The 26,134-nt window shown below is 39.9% G+C and overlaps 1 protein-coding gene across 1 annotated transcript in view; it reads right to left on the reverse strand.

The window, feature by feature from the left end:
- The window catches only part of LOC117478735 (leucine-rich repeat transmembrane neuronal protein 4), a 103,088-nt gene extending 77,871 nt beyond the window's left edge, over nucleotides 1–25,217 (reverse strand). The window contains exons 1-3 of the mRNA XM_034125638.1: nucleotides 24,745–25,217; nucleotides 16,443–17,569; nucleotides 16,007–16,378 (exon numbers count right to left, since the gene is read on the reverse strand). Coding sequence (XP_033981529.1) covers nucleotides 16,007–16,378; nucleotides 16,443–17,569; nucleotides 24,745–24,748 — 1,503 coding nt within the window. The 5' untranslated portion in view covers nucleotides 24,749–25,217. The remainder of the gene's footprint in view (nucleotides 1–16,006; nucleotides 16,379–16,442; nucleotides 17,570–24,744) is intronic.
- Between the last annotated feature and the right edge of the window lie 917 nt (nucleotides 25,218–26,134).

The following is a 26,134-nucleotide window of genomic DNA, read 5'->3' on the forward strand; positions in this document are numbered from 1 at the left end:
TTTATGAAATATGTATATATACAGTCTTTACTTTGTGATGCAGATGCTACTTACTCAGGTTGCAAAGGCACACCGCTAGATTTTGCTTAATTCTGACAATGGTTGACCCTTCTTTCCAATAAATAATGCAAGTCTTTTCTAGAAATGGGTGACTGAACTATTAAATAGTGTGGTGTCATGTCTAGTTCAAATAATGTATCTTGAATGATTCCACTGAAGTCCACAGAAGTACAAGAAAACTACAACAAGGCAATTATTAGTCTTTTGGGCTTTTGCATTTTGCACGTGGGTGAACTTTAAATTAATGAATACTCACTGTTTTACACTTTTGAGAAAAAAGCAACAAACTGCCTCCTCATGTTACATCATCACCTTTGTTTTTCTTCCCACTCACACATTTGTGACCATAAGTTAATTAATTTAACAACAGTCCATCATGCCGAAGAGGCGAAAACAAGTGAAGAGTGTTCTCAGTCTGGCACTGATACAATAACCTCATCACCATATTCGAGGCCATGCTTTAAGCGGTTCTTTCCTTCTTTGGCGTGCTCAAAATGGAATGAAACAGCTTAGCAGATGATGTGAGATCAGCGTCTTCATTTCAGTCCAAACAAAAACAGAGAGACAAGTGTCCCCTTTACCCAGTGTTCAAATTAAGTCGGGAGCTCAGCTGCCACAAGAGAGAGTAGAAACCTCACGAATATAATATTGCCATTATATGAAGGAGGGGTGAAGTTGTACAAGTGATATAAATTAAATTACCAGTAACAAGTTCTACTCGAAATGGTGTGTATTAAGAGTCATCTTCCAAAAGGAACAAAAGTTGATTTTGGTCTGGATGGTTGGGCAAATTAGGGATTAGTTGATCAGGACGACTAACCAAAACTGTTCTGATTTTCTTTCTGTCAAAAAGTGACATGACAAGGCAAAAAAAGGAAACTAGAATTGGACAAATATATCAGCATTTGGCAACAGTTGGGCTGATCATTGTCGGTTATACTTGTGAGTTTATACATTTTGGGAATAATTTGATGAGCGCAAAGACTAACTTATTAGTTATTTTCTTTTTCAAAGATTGAGATAATCATGTAAAAAAAGAAACTAGAATTGGATGAATATATCGGCAATTGGCAGTTATTGGGTTGATAATGGCCAATTGAAGAATTTTTACAAATCACCCAACCCTTTTCTGTACTTGTGAGATTTTTCCATTTTTATTCAAATCTTTAAAAATATTTTTGATAGAGGAGGAACATTTTAAGCGCCTCTATACTTTTTGGTTCATCTAATGAGCCCAAACTAAATAATTCCCTCTAAAGAAGTCCCCTACCTTGCTTTTGATGTGATCTGGGGTCGGGACTAAATCCCCTTTCCATTCAGAGTGAGATTCAAACCTGCCTTTGCCTCTCCTTCACCTAACATATTTGGCCCAATTGAGAATGGGATATGACGATATGAATATTTATGTTGGGTCCTGGCTTTGATGGGCTGCATGGAAAGGTTGGTGAGAAAAACAAAGTGGGGGAAAAAAAGCTGGTGTCGCCATTTCTGGCCTGATTGACACTCCAGCTTGCGGCGAGTAATTCATTCTGAGAGGGAGGCACAAGTGCTCCCTCTCCTTCTCCCAGCACAAGTTTATGATAATCCTAATAAATTATGATGCACTGCACAGACATTAAAAACTCTGATTGGCACTAAATCAAACACGCTGTGCCTCTCAGGTCATAGAGAGTGACTGTGTGTGTGCTCAGCCCCTCTCCAACTATCAATTTCTCTCTGTCCTTAAATCCCACATCACTCCAGGTCCACATTCCCATTCCTCTCTTCTCTGTCCTTTTTTCTGCTCCGATTTTTTTTTAAAATGTTGATCCTTTCTTTGCCGCAACTTCTAAAAAAGAAAAAGAGTTTTTTACCATTTTCCCCCACATTCTTCTGTATGCAATTTCATATTTTTTTGCGGGTGAAAGGATAACCAGATTTACACCCACCACTTTAATGTTACCTGAGCACCCATGCGCATTTTGCAAATTATTCGACCGTCATGAACTATAGCGGTCAAAGGTCCAAAACATCAATTTATTAACCAAAATCTGGTTAGCCCCAATGTTGATTACATCCCTGCAATGGCCCTTATGAGACAATCAAAGGAGAAATCCTCCAACACCTTGATTAAAAAGAGTGGATAAAACGGTTTAATTTGTGGTTATGCGCAGAATTTCATTAGCAATGGTAAACTCTTACTGTAATGCCTCTCCGCTCTGAAGAAAGCACACTGTACAAAGTTTGACTCTTTTTTTACACACAAGAGGACTCTGTTATATCATAGTACAGAAGCTGTACTCCTATGTGCAGAAGTTCACAATTCAATCAATCATAATATAGTTGGAGGAGAGTGGAGGAAGAGAATCAAATGTTCTGTTTGCATTGATTGTGATGCAATTTGGATTATGTCCCATTTCCAATGTCCAAGTTATACAAAGAGAATATCCTCCCACTTGGTGAAAGCACCCAGTAAATCACATCCCTGATGAATGTTTGAACGCTGATGTTAGCGACCCTATCCATTCAAAGACAGACTGCTTGTTAATGGTTATAATCAGTGGAAAAATAGCAGCGAGGAATCATATCTCAAAGGCTGCCGATGAGATAAGATGAATGAATGACATACGAGACACATGGAAAAAAGCTATTTTTGTGATTGGTTCACCCGCTGAGATATACATTGAGGAGAGACAGGTTGAATAAGAACAGTCGGTTTAGGGTTCCTACACATAGGAGTACAGCTTCTGTACTATGATATAACAGAGTCCTCTTGTGTGTAAAATCCATGTGTGTAAAAAAAGTACATCCAAATACCAAAAATATTCCATTTACGAGCACAAGGAGTAACTGCCTTTTTAGAGCACAATGTTACTGTATGAGTCAGTCAGTGTGTATCAGTAGGGCAGCATGGAGTTCAATTACTATCTTGGAATATGAGCGTTTGATTCTTTTTGTATGTACAGCACACAACTGACTCTAAGATGGTGCATGATTCACATATACTATTTTTCAAAATACATAATACATTAAGTAGGATTATAAGGAAAATATACTGCAACATTACACATTACATAATGTCTGATATACCAAAGGCTGTATTACCAACAAGTCAAAGAGCGAAATCTGCCCCGAGGCCCAATCGAAAAATGTAAAAAATGCATCAGAATCGATTCAGCCAAACCAACTTCTTATTCCAACCATTTTCCTCCTTGTCAAAAACGGCTGCCTATATTACCCATAATGCACCAGGCAGTAGTATTATGCTAATAGCAGCTAATGTAGCCTCAAGCTGGGAGTTTGAAGCAGACATGAGGAGCGAGCTACAGAACCAAGTATGGTTAGTTGCACTTCTTTCTAATGTGCTCATACCAACTTCTAATAAAATATAAACACTCACAAGTATTTATGATTTGATGTATTGATAACAGTTGCTTTTTAGTCCATTTCTGATTCCAATGTCGGTGTTGTCAAGACAATCTCTATGCTTATGAACTTCAAGCTCCAGTTTTGAATGGTTAAAACTTAAGTAACAATCACTTTTTTTATGTAATAAGTTGAACAAAGCTGCCTCCGCTCTGTTGTACGATGTATTGCTGACATTTTTGGGGGGGCCTTACCTAAGAAGCAACACAAATATTTACACCACCTGCTAATGGAGGGCTGGTTTGAATCTCTGTGTCATTTGAAACATAATTAAAATGCCAACCTTGCCAACAAATTTGCAATTATCATTCAGAATGAATGCTATTATCGGACCAAGGATTTTGGTAAGTAGCAGGTTGTGATTTACAACAGACACAAGGCTCAGGTGGGTTTTGCACTCTACCTAATTGTATGATTGTATGATCAATATCCTTGATGTTTTTTTCACATTTCATGAGGCAGTAGATGATTACAGAGAGGGGACCTGGCCATTAAGTAGCCTCACTAGCTTCATTGCACAATCAATCCCAAACGTATTCATTGTCAGTTCTGTCAATACAGAGATTGTATTACCTTGCTAAATCAATCGATATGAGGGACCATTTTATTTTAGGGAGACTTATGGCCACCAAATATATGACAATTCTTTCACAGGGCAAAGGGGAAGATGGCGCTTGAGTATGTTTATGAGAAACCATAATTGTGCAGTCAGCCTTTTGTTTTACTCTTTTAAGTTTTTATGACATGACATATTTTTGTATAACAACCAAGGGCTCCCTCAACTAAAAGCATTGAGATGTTCCTATTGGATTTTGGAATATTGCAGAAAAAAAGTTTATGATACGGCAGGATAATCTCCAAATCTTTTATAATGCTGAAAGCAAGACATAAATAGCTAATGTGGTGCTATAATCAGACGACATCACAGTAGCGTTACTTCATGTCGCACCACTAAGCTAAAGGGTGGCTAATGATTGACTTGATGACGTTTAGCAGTCTGATCTAACCACTTACATACATTAGAGAATAAGTATTTGATGTCATAGAACATAACGAAACAAAACCTTGTAAGCTTGTATAAACTGTATAGTTTGGGAATCTAACCAAAAACAAATGTTGACTTTGAGACGAGGGAGCACTGAAATGCTTAAATGCTAACTCATTACTGCATCACTCTATTGGGATAGCGGCCTATATGTCTCTTCGCAGATGGCCCAAAAACAATCTTTAAAAAAACATCAAATGCTAAAGAAGACAATTAGTAGGGACTTATTCTGAGAACAAGTGTTTATATAATGTTTTTTGCAGCTTTCTCCTACAGTACTGGAATACTGAAGTGAAGCTGCAGGAGAATAGTCATCAATCATGCGAGGTGTACATTTTCCTGCAGTGGAAGACAACCTGAAGCCAGGCTTATGCAGCGATGCCACAGAGTGGGATGCTGGAGGTTGACAGAGACAGGTAATTAACTAAAAATAATATGTGCTTGACACAGCAGTTGACACAGCAGAGACAAAAAAAATGGCCTAAAAAAGGAAACGGAGACTCAACATAACAAAAAAGCTCAGATAATGGCCTCGGGAGATGAAGGCTAATTCGTATGCAGGCTTGAGTGGATGAAGCACATGCAGCCAGCCTGCTTCGACACCTACACGCTGGAGAAAGATCAAACTTGAAAGGCATGGTAAATTTCATTTGATTTTCAACATCAATATATCTCAATCACCCACACCCCTTCATCTGAGTTGTTCATCCATACAGGATAAAAGACTGGCAGAACATCACGGCAGCATCGGAAATGTGATGTCTGATTGCTTTTGCTCTCGTAGAATGATTCTTGTTGGACTGAGGAGACTTGTGGAAATGTCAGAAGTGGCCTTCGCTGCCTACCAGCCTTTTAAATGTAAATAATGTATGTACCAGGATTTTAGTAGTTTAGGAACTTGAAGGAGATAAATTCATCAAACTTTGTATTAATAGTTTTTGATTACATGTCTATCGATCAACTCTACTCAATTAACAGAAGTATTGTTTCATCACTAAAATCAAGAAACAGATTTAAAAATGTATCTATTGCTACTGGTTTTACTGTACTTTTATCCTTTTTTTTCCAAGCTGTACTGTACATGATCAACCCATGTTCCATAATTAATCAAACAAGTTTGACACCATTTTGATCCTAAGAGCCCCTTAATTCTGAGAACACACATACACCCGGTTGCATAGCAGTTTTGATCCGAGCAAAACATGCCAATCTGCTGGGCCTTGCCTCGGACTTTATCATCTTATTTAAAAAAAAAAGCTTTGAGCGATCGCTGATCAGAGGATGGACAGCTGTCTGTGGACAAAGGCCTGGGTGTCTTTGTGGACGGACGCCTGCCAATCTAGCTGTCGAGTGTGGATGACTGCCCGATTTCTCTGGCTTTCTAACTGGTCCGCCTGTCCACTTCTCCATCCTGTTGATCGTGCTTCTCTGCCAGGTCCGCTTGCCTACCTGTCTAACTCCACTTCAACCCCTGAGCCTGTCTATCTTTCCATTCTGTTGAATCTGCCAAACTGGATGTCTCGGGTCAGTAGCAATAAATCACATACATCTTCTCAGCTCTCGGGAATGCATGGCGTTGTCTTCGACCTAATAAAGTTACCTAGAGTAATGACAATGATTGTGTTTTGTACAATTTACATTTTTTTCATTCATTATTAATTTGAATTTTTGAAATTATGCCAATGGCTCCTTCCGTTGTTCAAGGTCATCTCTGAACTTTAAAGGTCCCCTATTATACTGTTTTTCATCAATATATAATAGGTCTCAGATATATACAAAACATGTCTCTGAAGTGTTTGGCTCCAAATACCAAACAGATCATTGTTATGTAGCATCCCATAATCCCCTCTGTTTCAGCCCTGTTTCAAAAGTGCTGATTCTCTGTCTGTTACTTTAGATGAAAATAAGGAGCCACTCCCCACGCCCCTCCGAGAGATATTTGGTTAAAAAGAACACAATGGTGCTCTAGTGGATTTTGCATAATAGGTGACCTTTAATGTGCATGGTCGGTCAAAAGAAACACTAATGTACTCCGTTTTCTAAAAGAGAAGTCGCATTTGACTTCGACTACTCATGTCTGTGTTTCCTTTTTCTCTCAGTGACCAGTAGATATATATGAAAGCGCTATTGTGAGAGACATGAATTTCAGTGGAAATAGGATGTACTTTGTTCTTCAGCTGAGAACTATTCAAAGAAAGAAGTGGTCCGGATAAAACTAGTCCCTTGGAGACGCAGATCTGTGGTCTTTAATACTCTGTCCACCCACAGAGAACTGCACAGACAAGGCCTCTACCCTTTCCTTTTAAAGAGTGTTCCTCTTAATTACAGTGGTTGGTTAATTAGGACGAGCTATATAACCGGATAACAACCCTCCTGGAAGTACTGAATGTGTGGTTCCTGGAAAGATCTTTAATTCTGAGGGGGTTCATGACACCGGGCCCCATGCAACCTATTACATGGAATAACAGAATTGACTTTTGAAAGCTTAAATATGTTTTCTTCCGACACTAATGCAAGGATGACAGGCTAATTAAGCTTGAAGCATTGTCAATTGATTAAATGGAACATCGTAAGAGTGAAACTTCAGCTGAAGTGTTTTATTCAAGATTTGTAAAAAACATCCTCTACTTTCATTACTTTCTGTTCGTTGGGGTGTATGCTTCAGTAATTCAGTATCTGCCTTTTATTCTAACATTTATATTTTATATTCTTACGAGGTTCTCATTTGTATGCCTATATTTTGTCTTTAAATGTAAAAAGCTCTTCCAGTTTAATAAAATGTGCTGCATACTTTTGTTTCCATTGCCATCACTTTAGTCCTGTAATAATGCACTGCGGCAGGTATTTAGCAGTGTACATAGACGCATAAATGTCTTTTTTTTCAAAGTGACTAATTTACGAGTTGTGACTAATGTGCAAGGTGATAAGTCCTGACCAACCTCACTCGAAAAGTATCAGTTAATGACTAAGAAGGATTGTCTCATGAGGCTGGATCCACAAGTATTATAACACCAACAAAACCAATTTAAAACACTACAAAATTTGTCTTAGAAAATATGCTAAAATCACAACTATCTGACTCAAGTTGGTTACTCTACCAGTTCAGGTCATTTTTTGTCTTACCTAATTATTTAATCCAATTGTGTTCCCAAAATATTATAACAGAAATGTTTGATTGTAATGAAACTCAATCCATCTTCTTTTAAGATACAGAAAACATAAAAGGGATCAGTCATGCTAGAAAAGATTGAAAAGGTCACACTGCACTGACAGGTTGTTTCCCTTGTTTAAGGACGGAAAGGTTTGCTATGTGCTTGTTTCAGAGTTTCTCTAACAGGAGTGTTATATTACATGCTGCATTTAGTGCTGCCACCCTATGTAAAGAGGGCCGTCTGAGGTAGTTTGGCAGGGGAACACTTTAGAAAGGCGGTCAAAGAACCAGGATGAAGAGGGAGAAGAAGCGCAAAGAAATGTGTGGGATTATCTTAAAAATAGGTTAAGGAAAACAAAGTGCAAGACAGAAACCTGGGAATTTTCAAAAAGCTAAAGAAAAAGAAAACCAAACTAAATAATGTTGCTCTTAAATTCAGTATATGGCATTCTATCTTCTGGAAGATCTTCATCCTCACCTAACTGGAACAAACCAACTGCTAGGTAAGTATAGGGGGGAGCTAAACCAAGCAAGCACCTTAATCACACAGTTCGATATATAGGCACCCATATCGATGATAACACGAAATACTATAGGAAATCAAATACTGCACAACTATCTTACCTATAAACCTACATGTTGACCCAGCCCCACCCCTCCCTGCTCAGAGGACATAACGATGCACACCTGTTTGCACTTCATTTGATTGAGCTGCTAATCTACCCTAACAACGAAATCACTTTAAACAAAATGAAAATGGCCAAGTTTGTGTCATTTGTACGTCTTAATTTAAAGTGTATCAAACTAACATTGGACAGAAATGAAAGAATAAGCATACAGAACAACAATGTTCTTTTAAGGTGATTTTGGGTTCCTTTTTAACCTTTTTACACTGCAAGAAATAGCTCTAGGAAAGATGCTAGTTAAGTAACATTTATGATTGCTGTCGCTGTAGAAGAATGCAAGGACAGCCAAACAGTGATCACTCTGGGGCGAGCAAAATGGGGCTATAATGTGATATTACCCTTTCAGCATTTGTTCCGTTTCAGTAACAACACCTTTTTTATGATACCCAATTCATAACAGCAGGATTTGTTGGGGTTATTTCTGTCCACTCACATGCAGTGACAATATGTAATTCTAATTTTCCCATCCATGTACGGGGCTCAATAGAAGACGAACTTACTATAGAAGGAGCAGTACAAGTGGCAAAAGGCCTTTGATGAAACAACTCATGCACAGCTTTGAAAAATGGCTTGTAAAGCAAACAAACCACCAAGGGAAGAACATAATAAAAAAAAAGGAAGGTACAAAGCTAGTATATAGCATACAAATTGCAAAACATTTTAAGATGAGTATCACCAACGGGCAGCACAGATAACAGGGGCAGTGAATCAGGAAGCTTAGCATTAATGATGCACTTGGGTTGCATTGTTAAAGTTGGGAGAAAAGGAAAAGGAAAGTATTCCCTCTTTTCCAGGTAATGTAATTGCTATATTGGTGATCTAACACCCTCATTAAGCATGGATCAAACGGGGGTGCAACAAAGCAGCAGCGTGGAACCAGAGTGTGAAACAGACAGGATTAGCGGATGAGAGAGATGTTCTCTTGCCGCGCAGTGGATGTTTGAAGTCTCCCACATGGCTAATTGTCGAGTGAAGACACTAGCATTGAGAAGTTCAGCCTCCCCTCTGAATTAAAGATAGCTAACTTGCCCTTGGCTAGCCTCCCAGTGTTTATGTTGCGTTTTTTTCCCCGAGCAATTAACAATCTGACACCGTGACCTTGGACTGCAGAAAGAGGGAGAGAGGGACGCTCCCTCACACTTGGAGAACATGCTAATACTGAACAGAGACAACCGAGTAATTAGCTCCAACGTATTTTGACACCTAAACTTTGAACAAAAATGTGTGCACTTTTTCTCATTTCAGCCTCTTACATCACAGCCTTTGACTGAGACAGAAGTAGCATTTTATCTGAAGCAAAGCCTGCAATAAAAGGAATACAACAAACCCCACACAAAGCTTCCTCCTATAATAAATATTTGACAAGCTGCTGAAACAGACATGAGATAGAGTTCACAGTGTGTGTAAAACATTGAGAGAGGCGAAAGAGGTTGAAAGCAGAGGTGCATGCCAGAAATGAAGAATGCCTTCACAAAAAAACAAATACAAATGACCTGTTTGTTTTCTTATATCAACTAAGCAAATAAGTGTGCTTGTGAATAGTGTCTGTGCTAATAACGTTCAGTTGAAAATACCAGAATGAGGCTAAAGAATAAATAACAGCAATATATCTGCACATTCCTGGTAGAGTGAAATGCAGGGCGAGTGTTGGAAGGTCCGTTTATCAGCTTTTAAGGATTATCGTATTAAAATCAGCAGGGAGGTGTAGAGAATTTAATAATTTCCCTCGATGCTGTGCTACTATTGTGGTAGAAATGAGAGCAGCCTCAGCATGGTGCTAAGACCTTTACAGAAAACCGGTTAAAGGTCAGCACATTCATGAGAAAAAAGGCTGCCATATTTTTCTAGGTTTCACTCATCAGACGTCAGCGATTTGTAAAAAACAGAAACCATTAAATCATGTACAGCTATATGCAGTGTGGCATTAAAGTAAGTGTTGATTAGAAAAAGGTCAGTAAGAGTCAAAAGGTCATTCCTGGTAGAATTGAGTTCTAGGACTTCTAAGGACAAGTTGGATAAGATGTGGAAGTGATTAATGGGTTGCACTACTAGATAGATGGTTGAGCTTATGATCAAAATGATTATCAAAGTAGAAGATTAAGCCACTTTCAGATAGCCAAAGGGCAGGATACAGCATGAGTGGATCTGGATGGACAAAGGGTAGAGGCCAAAAGACTGTGATAAGGTTACAGGACAGATAGAAATTGTACAAAGGCAAAGAAAAAATAGTAGAGAAGAGAAGGAATTGTGTGAATGTGTGTTGTGGCCAGTTTGCATTATAGGTTAGGAGAAAGATTGGTGAAAGGACGGAGGGCGATGCTCTGATACATGAAAAAGGGACACTCAAGATCAGGTCACTGCCGATATAAAGTGCACAGCTAGAATGGGAAAGATCAAAGGAAGATAGAAATCATAGAATTAATCCTCTCTGTGGGACGGTTGAAATGACGTAGGTACAAATAAACTAGTATTGTGAAATTCTCTAGGCAATTCATGTAAAAGGCTGCCAAACTCTCACATCTATGTCAGGTGGTCCTCGTGGCTGATAAAGGACAATCATGTGAAGAGGTCTGTGCTGAGTTATAGCGATGGTACAGAATCTCAAATGACAGAAAATGGTATGAGTGACAAAGGAGGAATAAGCAATTCCCACTCGGAGGAGATGAACAGACCTGAGCCGCAATGGCCTCGAGGCCTGAGAGAGAGTGTAGCAGGTGCCCCGGCGTTCTGCAAAAGAGTGATTTATGTACACGCGAGAGCAACAAAATGTAGAAACATGATCGGAGCACATCCTCAGATGAACTCCGGACTTTTCGGACCGCTGACTGATGGTTCCTGTCTCGGCTCTATAATGTTTTAAGATGAGACAGAGAAAGTGATAAGGCTGGAGCTGGAGGGGAAGCATTGTCAAGGATATCTCGAGAAACAAAATGGAGGAGAGTTCAGTGAGGGAACAGGAGCTAAGGAAGTGTCGTGATATGAATATACAGGTTGCACTGTAAGAGATCATAGGCAAACGTGCCATAACAATGACAATAAATATCCCCTACAGCGGAGTTAAGTTGATTTGTAAAACACATTTTTTGTATGGAAGCTAACCAAGGTGCCAATGTACAGCCAATAATGCATAAGAATGTTAACTTGATTCTGTCCGGAAGAAGATCCATCTTAGACATTTTGTTAAGTTAAAAAGCTAAACAAATAAATACATTTAACTTAATAATTATAACTATTATGTTACATTCATCAAGGATACTTTAAAATATTGTACTGTTCCCTATCCAATTGATTATTTACCTTCTTTTTTACACAGTAATAATGAATGCTTTGATTAGCTTTGTTCACATGTTCTTTTATTGATAATTAAGGCCTGTTATGAATACATCTCACCTTGTGAAGACTACAAATTAATTCAGCTATAGCCTGATTTACATTGCCTGTGCAGTATGTGCCAGCTTCCCTCCCTCAGGTATAGCTTATATAAGGAGGTGGAGCAACAGAGTATTTGAACCTGCTGAAGACTGCGTGATGAAATTGATGTTGATAAGAATCAGAGCTGTGTAATTGTAAACTTTCTGTTGGGAGCCCTACAGTGCTTGCAATATACTCTATTTATTTACTTTTGTTCAGAGAGTGTTTCACTTCAATACACTTTCATCACCAACCTATAATTGCTTGATATATTCCTGTTTTGCACTGAAATAATAAAGAACAAAATGTGCTTTTCCTCCGGCTCCTGCTTCTTTGTTGAAAATTCCTTCAATTGCATGTGAATTAAAAATATGTTTCTTTCCTAGGTGTTTCACTCTGCCGTCTGTGTAATTTTTGTTTGGTCCTTGCCCCTATTAGTATGGGTTAATTCCCGCTTTATTTGGCTCGCAGATAAAAGAGTCAGCTAAATTGCCAAGTTCAATCAAGTCAAGATAAAAGGCTAATGATAGATGCAGGAATTTCCATGGTAAACGGCAGGTCTGCTTCTGGCTCGCACTAATGGGGAGGCTGGGAGGTATTCTGTGTCTGATATTTAAGAGTGGAAGTAAAGGGGAGGGGGAAACCTTCATAGATAATATGCAATGCAATATGAGAGTGAAAATAGCCCTGAACCAAGGGGCATCGGCAAAGCATATCAGCCATTTTATCCCTTGTAATGTGACATACTGAAAGTCAACCAATGCATTTTTTAAATATATTTGCAGTCACCTAATTTGACAGTATCCCCTCCTTCCAATGGCTGCCAATTCCTCCTGATCCAAAGTGCAATAGCCTTCCATTGTTTCTCAAATATGATATAACTCTAAGCACTGCTTCACCGTGGTAACATTATGATATTATGTTTTTAAAGACATCTTAAATTACGTGTTGTCAGTCAAACATATTTTTTACAATTCATTTCCAATAATAATTACCACATCCATCTGTAAAATGCTATAAAAACTCAATTCATATTTATTTTTGTAATGTTTGATATTGTGAACTAACTGTATTATATGTTCTTTATTAAGGTAATATTTATTTCCACATTAAGTATTTTTCCTATATAGTTCTGTAAGCAGCTCTCTCTTACATGCTTGCTAATAAATAGCTTATGATTTGAATTAGAGGGGGTGGCCTCAATAACATCAAGCTTATGAAAAATACAAACCAGCCCTAAACAAATAATATTTCTGAAAAGCTTATTTTTACAACATTTAAAAGTCAATGTCTTTAGAATATTTTGAGGTGTATTTGTGATGTTCTTGTGTGGAATATACTATATTAGCCGATCATGTCTAGCCTTATACATTCTGCGCACATTGTTTGCTTAATATTAAGCTGTGCTCCATGTTTGGCTGTATACATAACATGATAACGCCTCAGTCAACGCCACAAAAGATTTGTCAAAATGATGCAAAGCACATCATTCATATAGAAGGCTCCTTGGCATTATTTAAAATAAAGTACAGCTGCTCAGACTCAACTGCTGCATCCTCTATATTTAACCCTTGCACCCATCCTACTTCAATTTCAATCAAGTTTAAAATAAATAGGACTGTAGGCTGAAAGGTGGGATGCAAAGTTAGGAGGTCAAGTCAAATGAAAACAAAATGGCAGCTGTAATCTGTGGTTCTTTAACAGTATAAATTGTGTAAGCAATCTGCAAGTATTACATATTATTCCTGCCTTCACGAAAGCCAGACCTAGTATCAGAAATGGAAAAGAAAGAAGAGGATCAAGCCCTCCTCTACTTCTTCCTGTTTAAACCTTTACATTTATATTAATTTGCCAAATGTATACTATAGTTTTGCAGAGAAAATCTAGGAATTACAGTGAATATGAAAAGGCTGGTAATGGGATAATGTATAGAAAGCTTTACAAAGATATGTCTGCGGTTACGGCTTTAAATTGTGGGATAACTGATTATCAAATAAAAATTAAATCACATTTTATTTATAGACAAGTATCACAAATTAGACATTTAATTCTGGGGGCTTTACAGTGTGTTCAGGATACAACACCACCTGACCTTAGATCCTTGCAGTGGACAAGGAAATATTGCCAAACAAACACCACAATTAATGGGAAAGAAATTGGAAGAACCCCAAGTTAGCCTTTCCCTTTTTTTTTAACCCCCTCTTACAACTGGGCCAGTCAATAAGTTATAATAAATATATTTCTACAGAAACATTGCGTAGCTGTGGCTCCTAAAAACCTGTGAATCCTCAGTAGTAGATTAAAAGGTTTAACAAGTATGAAGTATGTCAGGTACTAGGGGTGTAACGGTATCCGTATTCACGGTTCGGCACATGCAGTCACACGACGAATACGCCTTTTTTTATGAAGGGAAAAAAGTCTGTCACTCAGGGCAGTATCCATTACACTATATATAATCCAGTGGGCGGTATTGCGCCTAAAAGCTGTTTGCCTGCCGCCCTTAAACAACAAATGAAGAACAAGAAGAACAAGAAGAAAACACAACAAAACAAACAAAATACAAGAAGAAGAGAAGTTAGTATGGCGATTTCAGATAACACACAGAAGCTAGAAGACCCACCTGCTTCTTTTAAATCAGCTGTGTGGGAACATTTCGGGTTCCCTGCGGACTACAATAACGATGGAGTGCGAGTGGTGGATCGGGAGGACGGTGTGTCGGCGTTGTTCGACAGCGGTGCGGTATGCTAATGGTAACACACGCCAAACATGCTAAATCATATCAGAAGGCATCACCCAGATTTGCCAATCACCGGAGCCCGGCGAAAGACAACAGCAGTTCAACAGCTTATCCCCGTTGTTTTTAAGAAGCCGATAGACATGAAAGCCGAGAGACCAAAATAAATAACGGAAGCTATTGGCATATATATTTTACGACTATTCGCCCTTGAAACACTTTCTTATTATTTATTTTGTAATATTTTCAAGACATTCTTTTTAGTTTTACAGCTTGGTGACACCTTTTTGTTTGACATCAGCCATTATAGATAATATGGCCATCTGAGTGTGTGTGGTACTGTTTGTGTTTTTTTTTAACTGTCTAATACAGTTAATTATTCAAAATGTTAGAGTTCCTTATTTTTATACTGAAACTTGCACTACTGTTCAAAAATAAATAACAACAAACCTGGAATTATGCATTTGGGACTTTTTTTAGCTTTTTCTCGTTGTACCGAACCCGTACCGAACCGTGACCCCCAAACCGAGGTACATACCGAACCGTGAATTATGTGAACCGTTACACCCCGATCAGGTACACAAGAGTGTAGCTGAAAGCAAAAAGTAGTATTCCCACATTGCTGTAGTCTGTAAATACTGTTTTGAAGAAATTCACTTGTCAGTGTACAAAACATTTCAAATGATTCCCACTCCTTTCGGGACTATCAAACACTTCTTCTTTCAGAGTGTGTGCAGATGTTCTTATATCACAAAATGTGCTTTTTTCTATGTGAAATACATTGTGGATGACCGATGAAAGTATGCATTTCAGTTTGTGTGTGACCGATCAATTACGCTGGTGAGCAAGTCAGTGTGAAAAGGAAAAGAAAACATCAGAAAGGATGCGCAGTTGGGGGGGTATGAGTGTTTCCCCGACTATTTTGAGTCATTGCTGTCAAGAAATGTGCGAAGTCATCAGCTCAGGGGAAACTCTATTCAGTGACAAGTCTCTTTTTGCATTCACAACAAGTGTCCAAAAAAAGATCTTCAGCTTTTGTCCCTACACAGTACTACTCAAACACTGCACAGCAGTAGAGCAAACACACAGAGCCTGTTATACCCAAGCAAAAAAGGCAAGCAAGTACCTAAACAAGCTCAAAGGTCTTATCACAAGCAGCATAGTTTAGGCTCAAGATTATGCAAAATAGAAACAGTAATCTATCTCATTTATCTGTATGTCTGTACAATTTTGCAGCAAAACAAACATTTGCATCTCAACAGAGATTAAGGTTTAAGCGAATATACAAACACCCGTCTGAAAGCGAGACACGTTCCGCTATACACAAAGTAATGCTAAAATCACTCGCCTAAATAATCCGTGGGTACACAGTGTTCACCAAACCTGCTGCGTGAGGCTAAGTAATCAAGTGGCGGATTTATCATCTATCAAAGCAGAGAGTAAATAATTACCTCTGGTCGCCGAGCTGTGGACATAGTTTGCTTTAGGAGGAGTGGCGGTGGTGTGGGTCATACCTCGCATTCTCGGGAGCCTGAGATGGTGTAGGTGCAGGGTCCGGTCCCGTTCACGAGCACGTCCATGGCCTCAGAATTGGTGGGCTTGTAGTCCACATAGTACTCCTGCAGTGGAGAGCTCAGGGTGCGCTCCGTCTCTCTGGCTTTCTTGCGACGTTTTCGGGCTGCTGCCGAATGCTCCTGCAGCTGCTTGACGCTACTAGGATAGCGCTTCCAAGACACGTAGATAACCAACAGGATCATGGCAACCGATAGAAAAAGGGCGACGCTTCCAGCCACAATCTTATGGAAGGACACAGGTTCCATGTCTTGTTCTGGCGGAGGTGCCACAGGGGGGGGTAACAGCTGACAATGTGGGGCCTCTGATAGACCCTTCTCCTCTCTTTCCAGGACTAGTGGGAAAAGCCAGAATAGCTGGGCGGCGTTCAGTCTGCACAGGGATGCTGGACGGGGATGGAGGAATACTCACAGTGAGCGTTGCCGGTTGGTTCGATTGACAAACACCAAAAGCTTCGACAGCGTCCATCACTTTCTCACCCTGGGCTTTCTTGGGGGAAGCGCAGATCATCGTGGTCTCCTTTGCACCTTTGAAATTCCTCAGCCATGACACCAGAGGACAGATCGCAGGGCTACAGTCCCATACATTCCCAGCTAGGCTAATCGTTGTCAGAGAGATCCAGGCATCAGCCACCTCCTGGGAGATGTTGGTCAGCTTGTTGGAGTCCAGATTGAGGGTCTGCAGGTTGGGTAGGCATTGGTAAACCACAGCATCAACTTCCATCAAATCATTTCCAGACAGATCCAGTTTCTGGATGGAGGCCCAAGTCCAGGTCAGGCCCTGGCTCATTGAGCGAATGCGATTCCACTGCAGGTAAAGCGCCCGCAGATTGTAGAGGCGAGGGAAGTGTGAGAAATTGATCTTTGAGAACTGATTATGCTCCAGATGCAGCTCAGTGAGCTTCACTAGGCCTGAAAATGCATTCCGGGTGATACTGCGCAGGCGGTTGTATCCCAGATCCAGAAACTCAAGATTTCTGCAATCTTGGAAAAGACGCATTGGGACGGTTTTCAGGGAATTTGACCGTATGTGTAGGCTGAGAAGCTTCCGTAGGCCCTGGAACTGCCCAGGCTGCAAGGCTTGCAGTTTGTTATACGACAGGTCCAGATTTCGCAAATTAGGGACAGGGTGGAATGTGGTGTTGTGGAGGGACGTGATCTTGTTGGAACTCAGGATCAGCTCCTTGAGCCTGCGGACCCCCTGAAAGGCCATTACATCCACAGTGGCAATGTAATTGTGGTCCAAGTAGAGCCAGATGAGGTGGTTGAGGCCTACAAACTGGCCTGCTCGAAGACTGACGAGGCTGTTGTACCGTAAAGACAGGCCTTCACAGCCTCCAGAGAGGTTCTTGGGGACATCTCGAAAGGCGCTGGACTCACAGTAGACAATTTTCCCATCACAGCGACAGCTCTTGGGGCATTGGCGCTCGCTCAAAGATGGATTTGCCGCCAGCCACACCTGCATCAGGAGTTGGACCACTAGCCAGCGACGCCGCAGAGCAGAGCCTGTAGAAATGAGAGAAAGGGGGAGAGGAGAAAAAAGTTCAGCACATGTGATTTTAACAACAAAAAAGATTTCACCAAACATCAAACTTTGGAAGTCAAGTCAATCAGAAATATGTGCTGCTATATGCTAGATCATTGCACAAATATGTATTTACTTCTCTATAGTCAAATATTAGTTTGTCCTCCTAATATAAGTTAACCTCATGTTCTTCTAATTCCTATTTATTTGAGTTACCAGTGCAGATGGTGCTGCTTTTTGTTGCTGCTGCAGAAGGGGCATATTGGCAGGCTTTGGCAAAACATGTGCCCTCTAGGAGCTCTTAAATACAGGAAGTGGCCATTCAGGATGTACCAAGTGGGGCCACATTATTGGGGGGATCGTGATTTCTAGTTTGGACATTCTAGTTTATTTCATAGGACTTAATCAGTATAAATGGGTAAGCTATCAAACAAAACAAAAGCACCATAAACAAACTAAGAGTGCGAGATGAGTTTACTTCTCTTAAATTGACCTCTTTAATGAAAGAAATTGCATGCAGATTTTTTGGGTAAATTGAGTCATCAGCTCAATCCCTCACACTTCAGGAAACTTTTCCATATCCTGATTGATGTAAAGATGTCAGAACTTGTGAAAACATCTTGTATCTGTGAATGATGACTCACAACCCCCCAAGGCCCAAAACCCATGGGAACTACTTTGTATATAGATCAAGAGGTAAAAGGAAGCAGGATTATGATATATATCAATATTTCTAGAACAGGCAGCATGTATGTCATGCTTTTGAAAACTAGAATCCAGAGGACAGCTTGGTCAATTTAACATCTAAAATCAAATAAGATGAAAATATTATAAATAATGCAACATAACGTGAACAAATCACTGCAATTTTGGGAATTAAAAATAAGTTTACAAATAAGATTCGAGAGTATTCAAAGTGAGAAATTACCAGCTGTTAAAAATTATTTCGATATATTGTCAACTTTATTTGGTCATTTAATGAGATAATTCAAATTTCCATTTTAATGAAAATATGTTTTACTCAAGTGTAAAGCATAGTCTACATTGTATGGAAAAATACCACAAATTAAATGGTTTTAGCGATTAATGTCATTTAGCTGTATGGTTACAATTAATACAAACTGACAACCAGCGTTGAATCAAAGCAATTTATAATTTTGCTCAAGCATATCTTTATCTCTGTATTCAGTCATCCCGTAAGCTATCATTGCACCAATGGCGTATGCAGATAAGTTATGAAAGGCAGCCTGTACAGAGAAAATTAACATTCAAGAGCCGCTGGTTGTGTATACAGGGTTAGGAGGCATTTTAATGCAGACTCCAGCCATTTCATGTATAACTAAACCGAAGCTGTACGAGTTCAGCATGAATCATCGATCCTTCTTTCCACGGGTTCAAATAATACAATCAGCATGGACCCTATGGAATTACATAACTCATCTCTGCCAAAGAAATAGCAACCTGACTGCCAACATTTGTCCGGAGTATGAATACACGTCTATGTATATTTTCTAGTTGATAGTGGATGATCTGTTCCAAATACTGCTTGAGAAGTGAAGAACAGTGGTCAGCAGCTTCCTGTGATATCACTCCTTGTTCTGAGGTGAGACAGAGTTGTTTCCATTAAAATCGTTCCCCTTTACAGAGCCTCTAATGATGTGTCATTAAGATACATTGATTTCCCCTTTGGGGGGGGGGGGGGGGAGGGGGTCACTACTTATGTATGTTTCCAAAGGCAGTATCATCAAGTATGGACCATTATGACAGTGAGATAAGATTATGATGACAGGGTGGAAGTAGTAGATATTTTAATTAGCTCGCAAAATGTATATTGCCGGTGATTAATTCACCTAAAATGAACGCGTTATATGTACATGTGGTACATTCAGGAAGAGCAAAACATGGGATATTTGTGCTTCAATGATAGTTGAGGCAATGAGCATTATTTTAATTTGGTAGCTTTTTCTGTAATCTTTGCAGGATTTGTCAGAAATAATTTCCTGACATAGAGTGGCTGAGAGGCATAATAGAGCATATGCTAACCAACATAGCCATTTCACTTTTTGCCAAGCATCTGCTGATCCCATATGGGTATTGTGTGTGTGTGTGTGTGTGTGTGTGTGTGTGTGTGTGTGTGTGTGTGTGTGTGTGTGTGTGTGTGTGTGTGTGTGTGTGTGTGTGTGTGTGTGTGTGTGTGTGTGTGTGTGTGTGTGTGTGTGTGTGTGTGTGTGTGTGTGTGACTGTAGAGAGCGCGAGAGACACGCGTAATGTTTGTTTTCCGATTAATCTTTCATCAATACTTACAGATGGAGGGGAACCGTGGAACAGTACAGATCATTTGTGCTGGCTATTTATTTTGCCCGCAGATCAATCACGTGTCTCCACTTTTGCTAAATGTTTCAAATAGAAAGATCACAAGGTGCTGTATTTTTTAGAGCAGCCAATTCGTCATTTTTCTCACAAGTTTCCGAAAGTTACTAAATTGCCAACAACACTGTTCATCAAAGTGTTACGATAAGAAAACAAATAGAAGTGGGAAGAGAATACCGATATAGAACAACGCCCATATGTAATGTTCCGTGTACATTCAAAGCAAATTTTAACAGACTGGGAACAGAACGTGTGGGCTGTTAAACACAAATGCATGCTTTCTACATTTTGCGTTTGACTCGCATCCCGGGAGGCTGTAGAAACAGCCCCTATTGCATTTATTTCCCATGTGCATAATAGGCTTGCTTTATTAGAAGTGACGCCGCCATCTCTTTCAGATTGAGCCTGCCTCACAAGGCACCTCTCTCCCCCTTCCTGACACTGTATGGGTTTTAATGAGCGCTCCGTGCGCTAATGCCTCTGTAAGCCATCTCCTTCCCTTACTATTCCTCTAATCTTATTCACAAAGGAGCACAAGTCACCCTGTGAGTTGTCACTCATGCGGTTTGGGTTCACATTACCTCTTACCTGATGCATCTTTCACCATTACCCTTCTCATGCTGAATCTACTTACATGTACAATTTATCCTTCAATTTCCATGTCCTGTATGAAATATGCTAGTTATACATGTCCTTGGACCCTGCCACCATTGACATTGTTATATATAGTAGTCTATTCTTTATGCATGTGTTCAAAACCACCTCCTCACTTTCCTCGTTGATTTCCATTTTCGCCCTCCAACCGCCTTTCTTGCTCTACAGCTTTTAGTATAGCATTTTTCTTGCTTTCTTTTTAGTGTTCCATATGATAATATATAGCCCCGCACGTACTCATTTTTTCTTGTCACCCAACACAGTTACCTGTCTGAATCCAAAATGAATGGATAAGTCTAAGCTGAAGTTTGTCTAAAGGCATGCGGGTAATGCTTTGTTATGTAGCAGACAGACCTGCTGTCCTCAGCAAGGGAAGATAGCTGTTTCTGCCTCTCAACCTTAACACATAGAGGGAGTGAGTGCACTTTACTGCTGACCTAAAATAAAACCAAATGTAGCTTAATAACTTGGCAAATGGACTCGCTAACTGGTGCACTTTGGGGTGCACACAAGTGGCTCATTGCTATCTGCTGCCTGTCATTGACAAAACTGCTCCCAGCCTCAGCCTTGACTGCACATAGAGGCTGGACAGCAGCCGAAAACATAGGGAAGGACGTCCCCAGACCAGCCTGAGCTATCCTATTAGTCTCCAATTATCTTTGAGATGATAGCGAGGCCTGCCAAGTTAGACCTCTTTCAACCGTGGTTGGAAAAGATTGTGTCCGGGTGTGCTCGTGTTGTATTTGTAGAACTGATTAGGAAGACTACAGAATAGAAACAGCAGGGAGAATTGTCATGAATACTCTGCACACACGCATGACCAATCAGCCTTAACCCTTCCTTATATAGCAATGGAGTCTCACATCTCACATCCATCTCACATCCGCTAGAAATGGTTCATTGATACCTTGAGGATATGAACCAACGAGTATTAAGCATCAAAGAAAGGTCTTATGTCAATTGAGACCATTCAATCCTATTTGTACTCAGATTTACAACAAACGACTATTTATAGACCTATAAATAGTTGTTTCATTTGCTGTGAGAAAGTACATGAAGTTTTTAGATTTAAAGGGCTAGAGATTGGCCCACTAATAAATACGTTTTGTAAAGTTAATTAATTAATAATTTGATCATTTCAAAATGTATTTGTGGAAACAATTCTGGATTAAGATATGAGTGGTGGCGGAATTGAACACAATGAAATGCTTCCATTGTATTCCATCGTAGAACCAAAAAGATAACAAACTTATTATTTTGGAATCTTAATTGTTTTAACTGTGATAACCCAACATATTACTTCATCTCCTTTCAATTTTCATGGATACAAAGGAGAACAAAGGTTGAATGTGTAGGTAGATAACAGTAACCAGGAGATAGAAATAATGATGAACAAGAGGGAACCTAAGAGAAAAGTCGCGAATGGAAATGATGTTCCAGGGCTCAATACAAACTGGGTATAAACCTCACATGTCACTGTAAAGGTTGTGCGTTGTTTCTCATTCCATGTCATTTAATAATAGCTACAGCGAAAGTACAGCATCATGGTCAAGTTGACCCCATGCATCCAGAGTGTTACTGGGCAACACAGCCCTGACAACGGGCATAGTAACACTAAAATCCCCTATAGCTCTGAAAGTAGAAAAACACTGTCATGTGTGTGCTGGCAGAGTGCTCTTAATTTAGATTGTGAGGAGCTGTTCTGGTAAGGGAACTGCACAATTCTTCAAATAGCTGTTTTAGGGCCAGTTTAGGACAGTGCTAGGGTTAGGGTTGATTATTTATAGAGCAGCAAAAAAGAAATACACTTGATCTTTGTTGAAGTTGTGTACATGTGATGTAGAACGTCCCCTTTGTCTATCATTCTACGTAGTGGTTGTTTTGGTCTTAGTCAACTTATTGTCAATAAGTAATTAAAAAAACGTTTTTATTGCAATTAAACAAACACATCCTCTTAACCTGATACATTGAATGACAAGAAACCACACCTTTGGATGTATGTGAGTTCATACATTATTTACTACATTCTAGATGTAGCCTTCTGGAGAGATAAGATTAGATACATGTATACCTTTCTTTGAATAGGGCCATTGGCTTATTTTGCTCAATATTTTATTATATTAGAAAAAAGATCAAGTGTTACTGTTGAATCATGCTATGGTGTACTCAATTTGTAGCTCAATAATTCCAGTTTAAACCAACTTGAGCAGCATTAGCAAGTATATTGTAGATATTGAATGCTGGATCCCAAGTGCTTCAAGCTATTGATTTTTTCTGTAAAAATAATCAAATGTAAATAACAAATGCCTTGATATTGCCCTCAGTGGGGCTTTCTGATCTCCTTGCTGGATGCATTGGGGCCAGCAAAAGGTCATCTGTTGCCTGCTGTGAACTCTCAGAGAAGCCAGTAACATTGCATCTATTTTATTTAATATTACTGAGGCAGAGTGTAAAATGTAACTTAGCTCTTTGAATGTATCTTGAAGCTCTGGCTGCCTTATTACACTCCCTGCCCTACTGTTCTCTTCCTGCAAAGCAGATCTCAAATGATATGGCCCATGAAACATAAGTGCGTCGCATGCTGTTAATGAAGAGCATCACAGTCAGCTGGATAACTGAGATTACAGGGCCAAATAATCATCGAATAATTGTGGGCAGCAGCATGATGCTATGTGGTTGACAAAAGCTGCAGTTTTTCAGGCAAATGTGTTGTGTGTGTGTGTGAGTCAAACTCGCTGCAACTCCAGTATGCAGGGCTTTTCCTCACACACTCTGATATTCAATTAGGAAACAGGCCCATAAACTACACTCCTATGATTAACCATATATGGTTGCTTTGCAGTGCACATAAATTACGTCTGGGCTCCTACGGGCCTGTACTGTATGGCTTTCTGTGCTGTTGTAGCTTATATTGATGCGGTGCAGTAACCCACCGTGGGTCGATGCATCATGCAGCCTCGCAATTAATGGCACAGCACCACCAGTGAACTTGGCCATCTGTATACCGGTTAAGAATGACTGGGGAGATTAGGCTACCCCTGACAATAAAATTAGACCAGGAGCATGCAGAAGATGGAGCCCAAATAATTGGCAAATTGGGGGGGAAACGGAGAGCCAGTCATTACCAAGGAAGGGACAGAGTTAGAGAAGGGTTGAGGAGGGTGGTTATGCGTGTGAAAACGTGCATAAGGGAAACAGACCGAGGCTAAATGGTTAATTATCCTTATATATAACTGAGAATAAGATGGGGAAAACCCGTGCATGAGAGAAAAACCACGATGCATTACTGAAGGAGTGGGGCATTGTCTACACACACACACACACACACACACACACACACACACACACACACACACACACACACACACACACACACACACACACACACACACACACACACACACACACACACACACACACACACAGTGTTCTGATATATTGACACACAGTTTTCAATTAGGAGGGTCCCTTTTTTTAAAAGCAGGTGCAGAATACGAAGGCTTTCTTGAATGAGAACCAGAACCATGCACGACTCGGTGCCTTAAATCAGCCCACAAGAGTTGTTTGGAAGAGGCGTTAGATCTGAGGCTGATACTGGACAATGGAAACATGCACAGATGAAGCACAAATCAATGATTATGCAGGGCCACGCTTTATAAAGTTGACTGGCTTCCAAAATTTACCGTGATTAGCATTTCAGTCCATGCCAATGAGCAAGACACTCTAACTAGTCAAGACAACAAGGGATGGACCTCATTTGGAAAACAGGTTTTTTTTGCTTTTACTGGTGATTTTAGAAGCAGATATGTAAGCGCACAGAGGTGCAAAAAATCAAAATATAAGTATCCTTAGGCTCTATGGCCAGGAAATGGAGGAAAAACAGATTGCAGCTCTGCGACTGACACGCTATACAAGCACAAGCTTCACCCACATATTCCAAGCCCCCCGAAGCACTTCAATGACACCTTACGTTATTACAAAAATGCATTTTGAAAAGACGACAAATTCTGATGAGAACAACCCATTCTGCTCCAGAGACACGATGCATCTTGGGGTTTTTTGTTAGAAAGGAGGACAACTAGAGAATAATTTGGAATCACGCTACTTGATAAAAAAGGCAAATATAACTTACCCATATCCGCTTATCTGTCAGCTCCAGCCTACAGGTTTTAATGGCTTCTACTGCGCGACACCCGAGTCCGCATGACGCGCTCTCCACAGACAGGTACCGTCCTAATCCACTAGCCCGGTCTCTCCGCGCAGCCGCCGACTCCAAAGCGCACCTGCCCTTTACTCTCCCGGACCTGGATGTGCTATCCGGTTTAGTCGAAACGGGTCCAATGTTATTTACCTCCAACTCCAGATTAAAAGGGTTAACAAATCCCGTTTCAGAACTCCTTATCCATGTCTTCGAAGCGAGAGAAGCTTTTTTTCAAGTTACAGCCAAAAAGAGTACCGCAGTAGGCGCAGACAATAACCAAGCCAAATCCAGGGAATTCATGCCAGTCTTAGAAGAATCCGATCACAAAACTTGACAAGTACGGTGGCACGATGCACACAAAAGGGACGTAATTCTCCAAATGCAGCCCTTAGATTCCTCTCCCGGTGTCTTTTTTCTCATAAGGATGCTCAGTGTGATCCGCGCATGGTGCACAGAGGAAAGTGGCGTTCGGTTATCCAAGTCTCTGCGGAACGCTGTCAACAAGCCTCGCGAAATTATTAAGAATCATCCAAATATCAAGCTTTCTTTCCAAATCCTGCTTTCGTTTTCGCTGCTGCCCGGTTTCAGATGCAGCATGACGCTGTTGTAAATCACGTCTGCATGTCAAGGCAACTTTGTCAGGCAGAATCGGAATGCCCTCTTCTGGTGAGAGTGCGACCCGTGAACTTGTCCAAGGGTGCTTCGTGAGTTGAATGTTTGGGTGGCATGTTTTATAAAAAAGATATAATAATAAATTGGGTTGACACGGAAATTGATCCTTTCATCAGTGGAAATGAAAACAATTACTATAAGCACGATTGGAGTTTGTAACCAATTGCTTGGACACATGCAAAATGTTTTGTGAAGACATTTTAATCACCGTTTTTGTTAATGAACATTTGGATTTGGTAATGATAATGATTAAATTATCATTTACTCAATAACCTTTTATTTCCTGTAGTGTGTGTGTGTGTGTGTGTGTGTGTGTGTGTGTGTGTGTGTGTGTGTGTGTGTGTGTGTGTGTGTGTTCTTTTATATTTGTGAGGGCCATTTTGAGTGTGAGATCTTCAGATTTTAAGACAATTTGATATTTTTTTTAAGACTCAGTTATAGGCTAGATGTTAGACCTAGATTTAAAAGAAAAAGGTTATATGATTATTGTGGTCAAGTGTTTAGTTGTGTGTGGGTGTTCATCTATTTGTGACAGGGCCAGTTTGAGTGTTACATTTTAAGATTTGTGCACAATCCTAAGGTTTTTTGTAGGTGTTAAAACTCAGTTGTAGGCTATGTTTTAGACTTATATGATGGTGTGGTTTGGCTT

This window comes from Trematomus bernacchii, unplaced genomic scaffold, assembly GCF_902827165.1.
Source record: "Trematomus bernacchii unplaced genomic scaffold, fTreBer1.1, whole genome shotgun sequence".
NCBI classification, from domain to species: domain Eukaryota; kingdom Metazoa; phylum Chordata; class Actinopteri; order Perciformes; family Nototheniidae; genus Trematomus; species Trematomus bernacchii.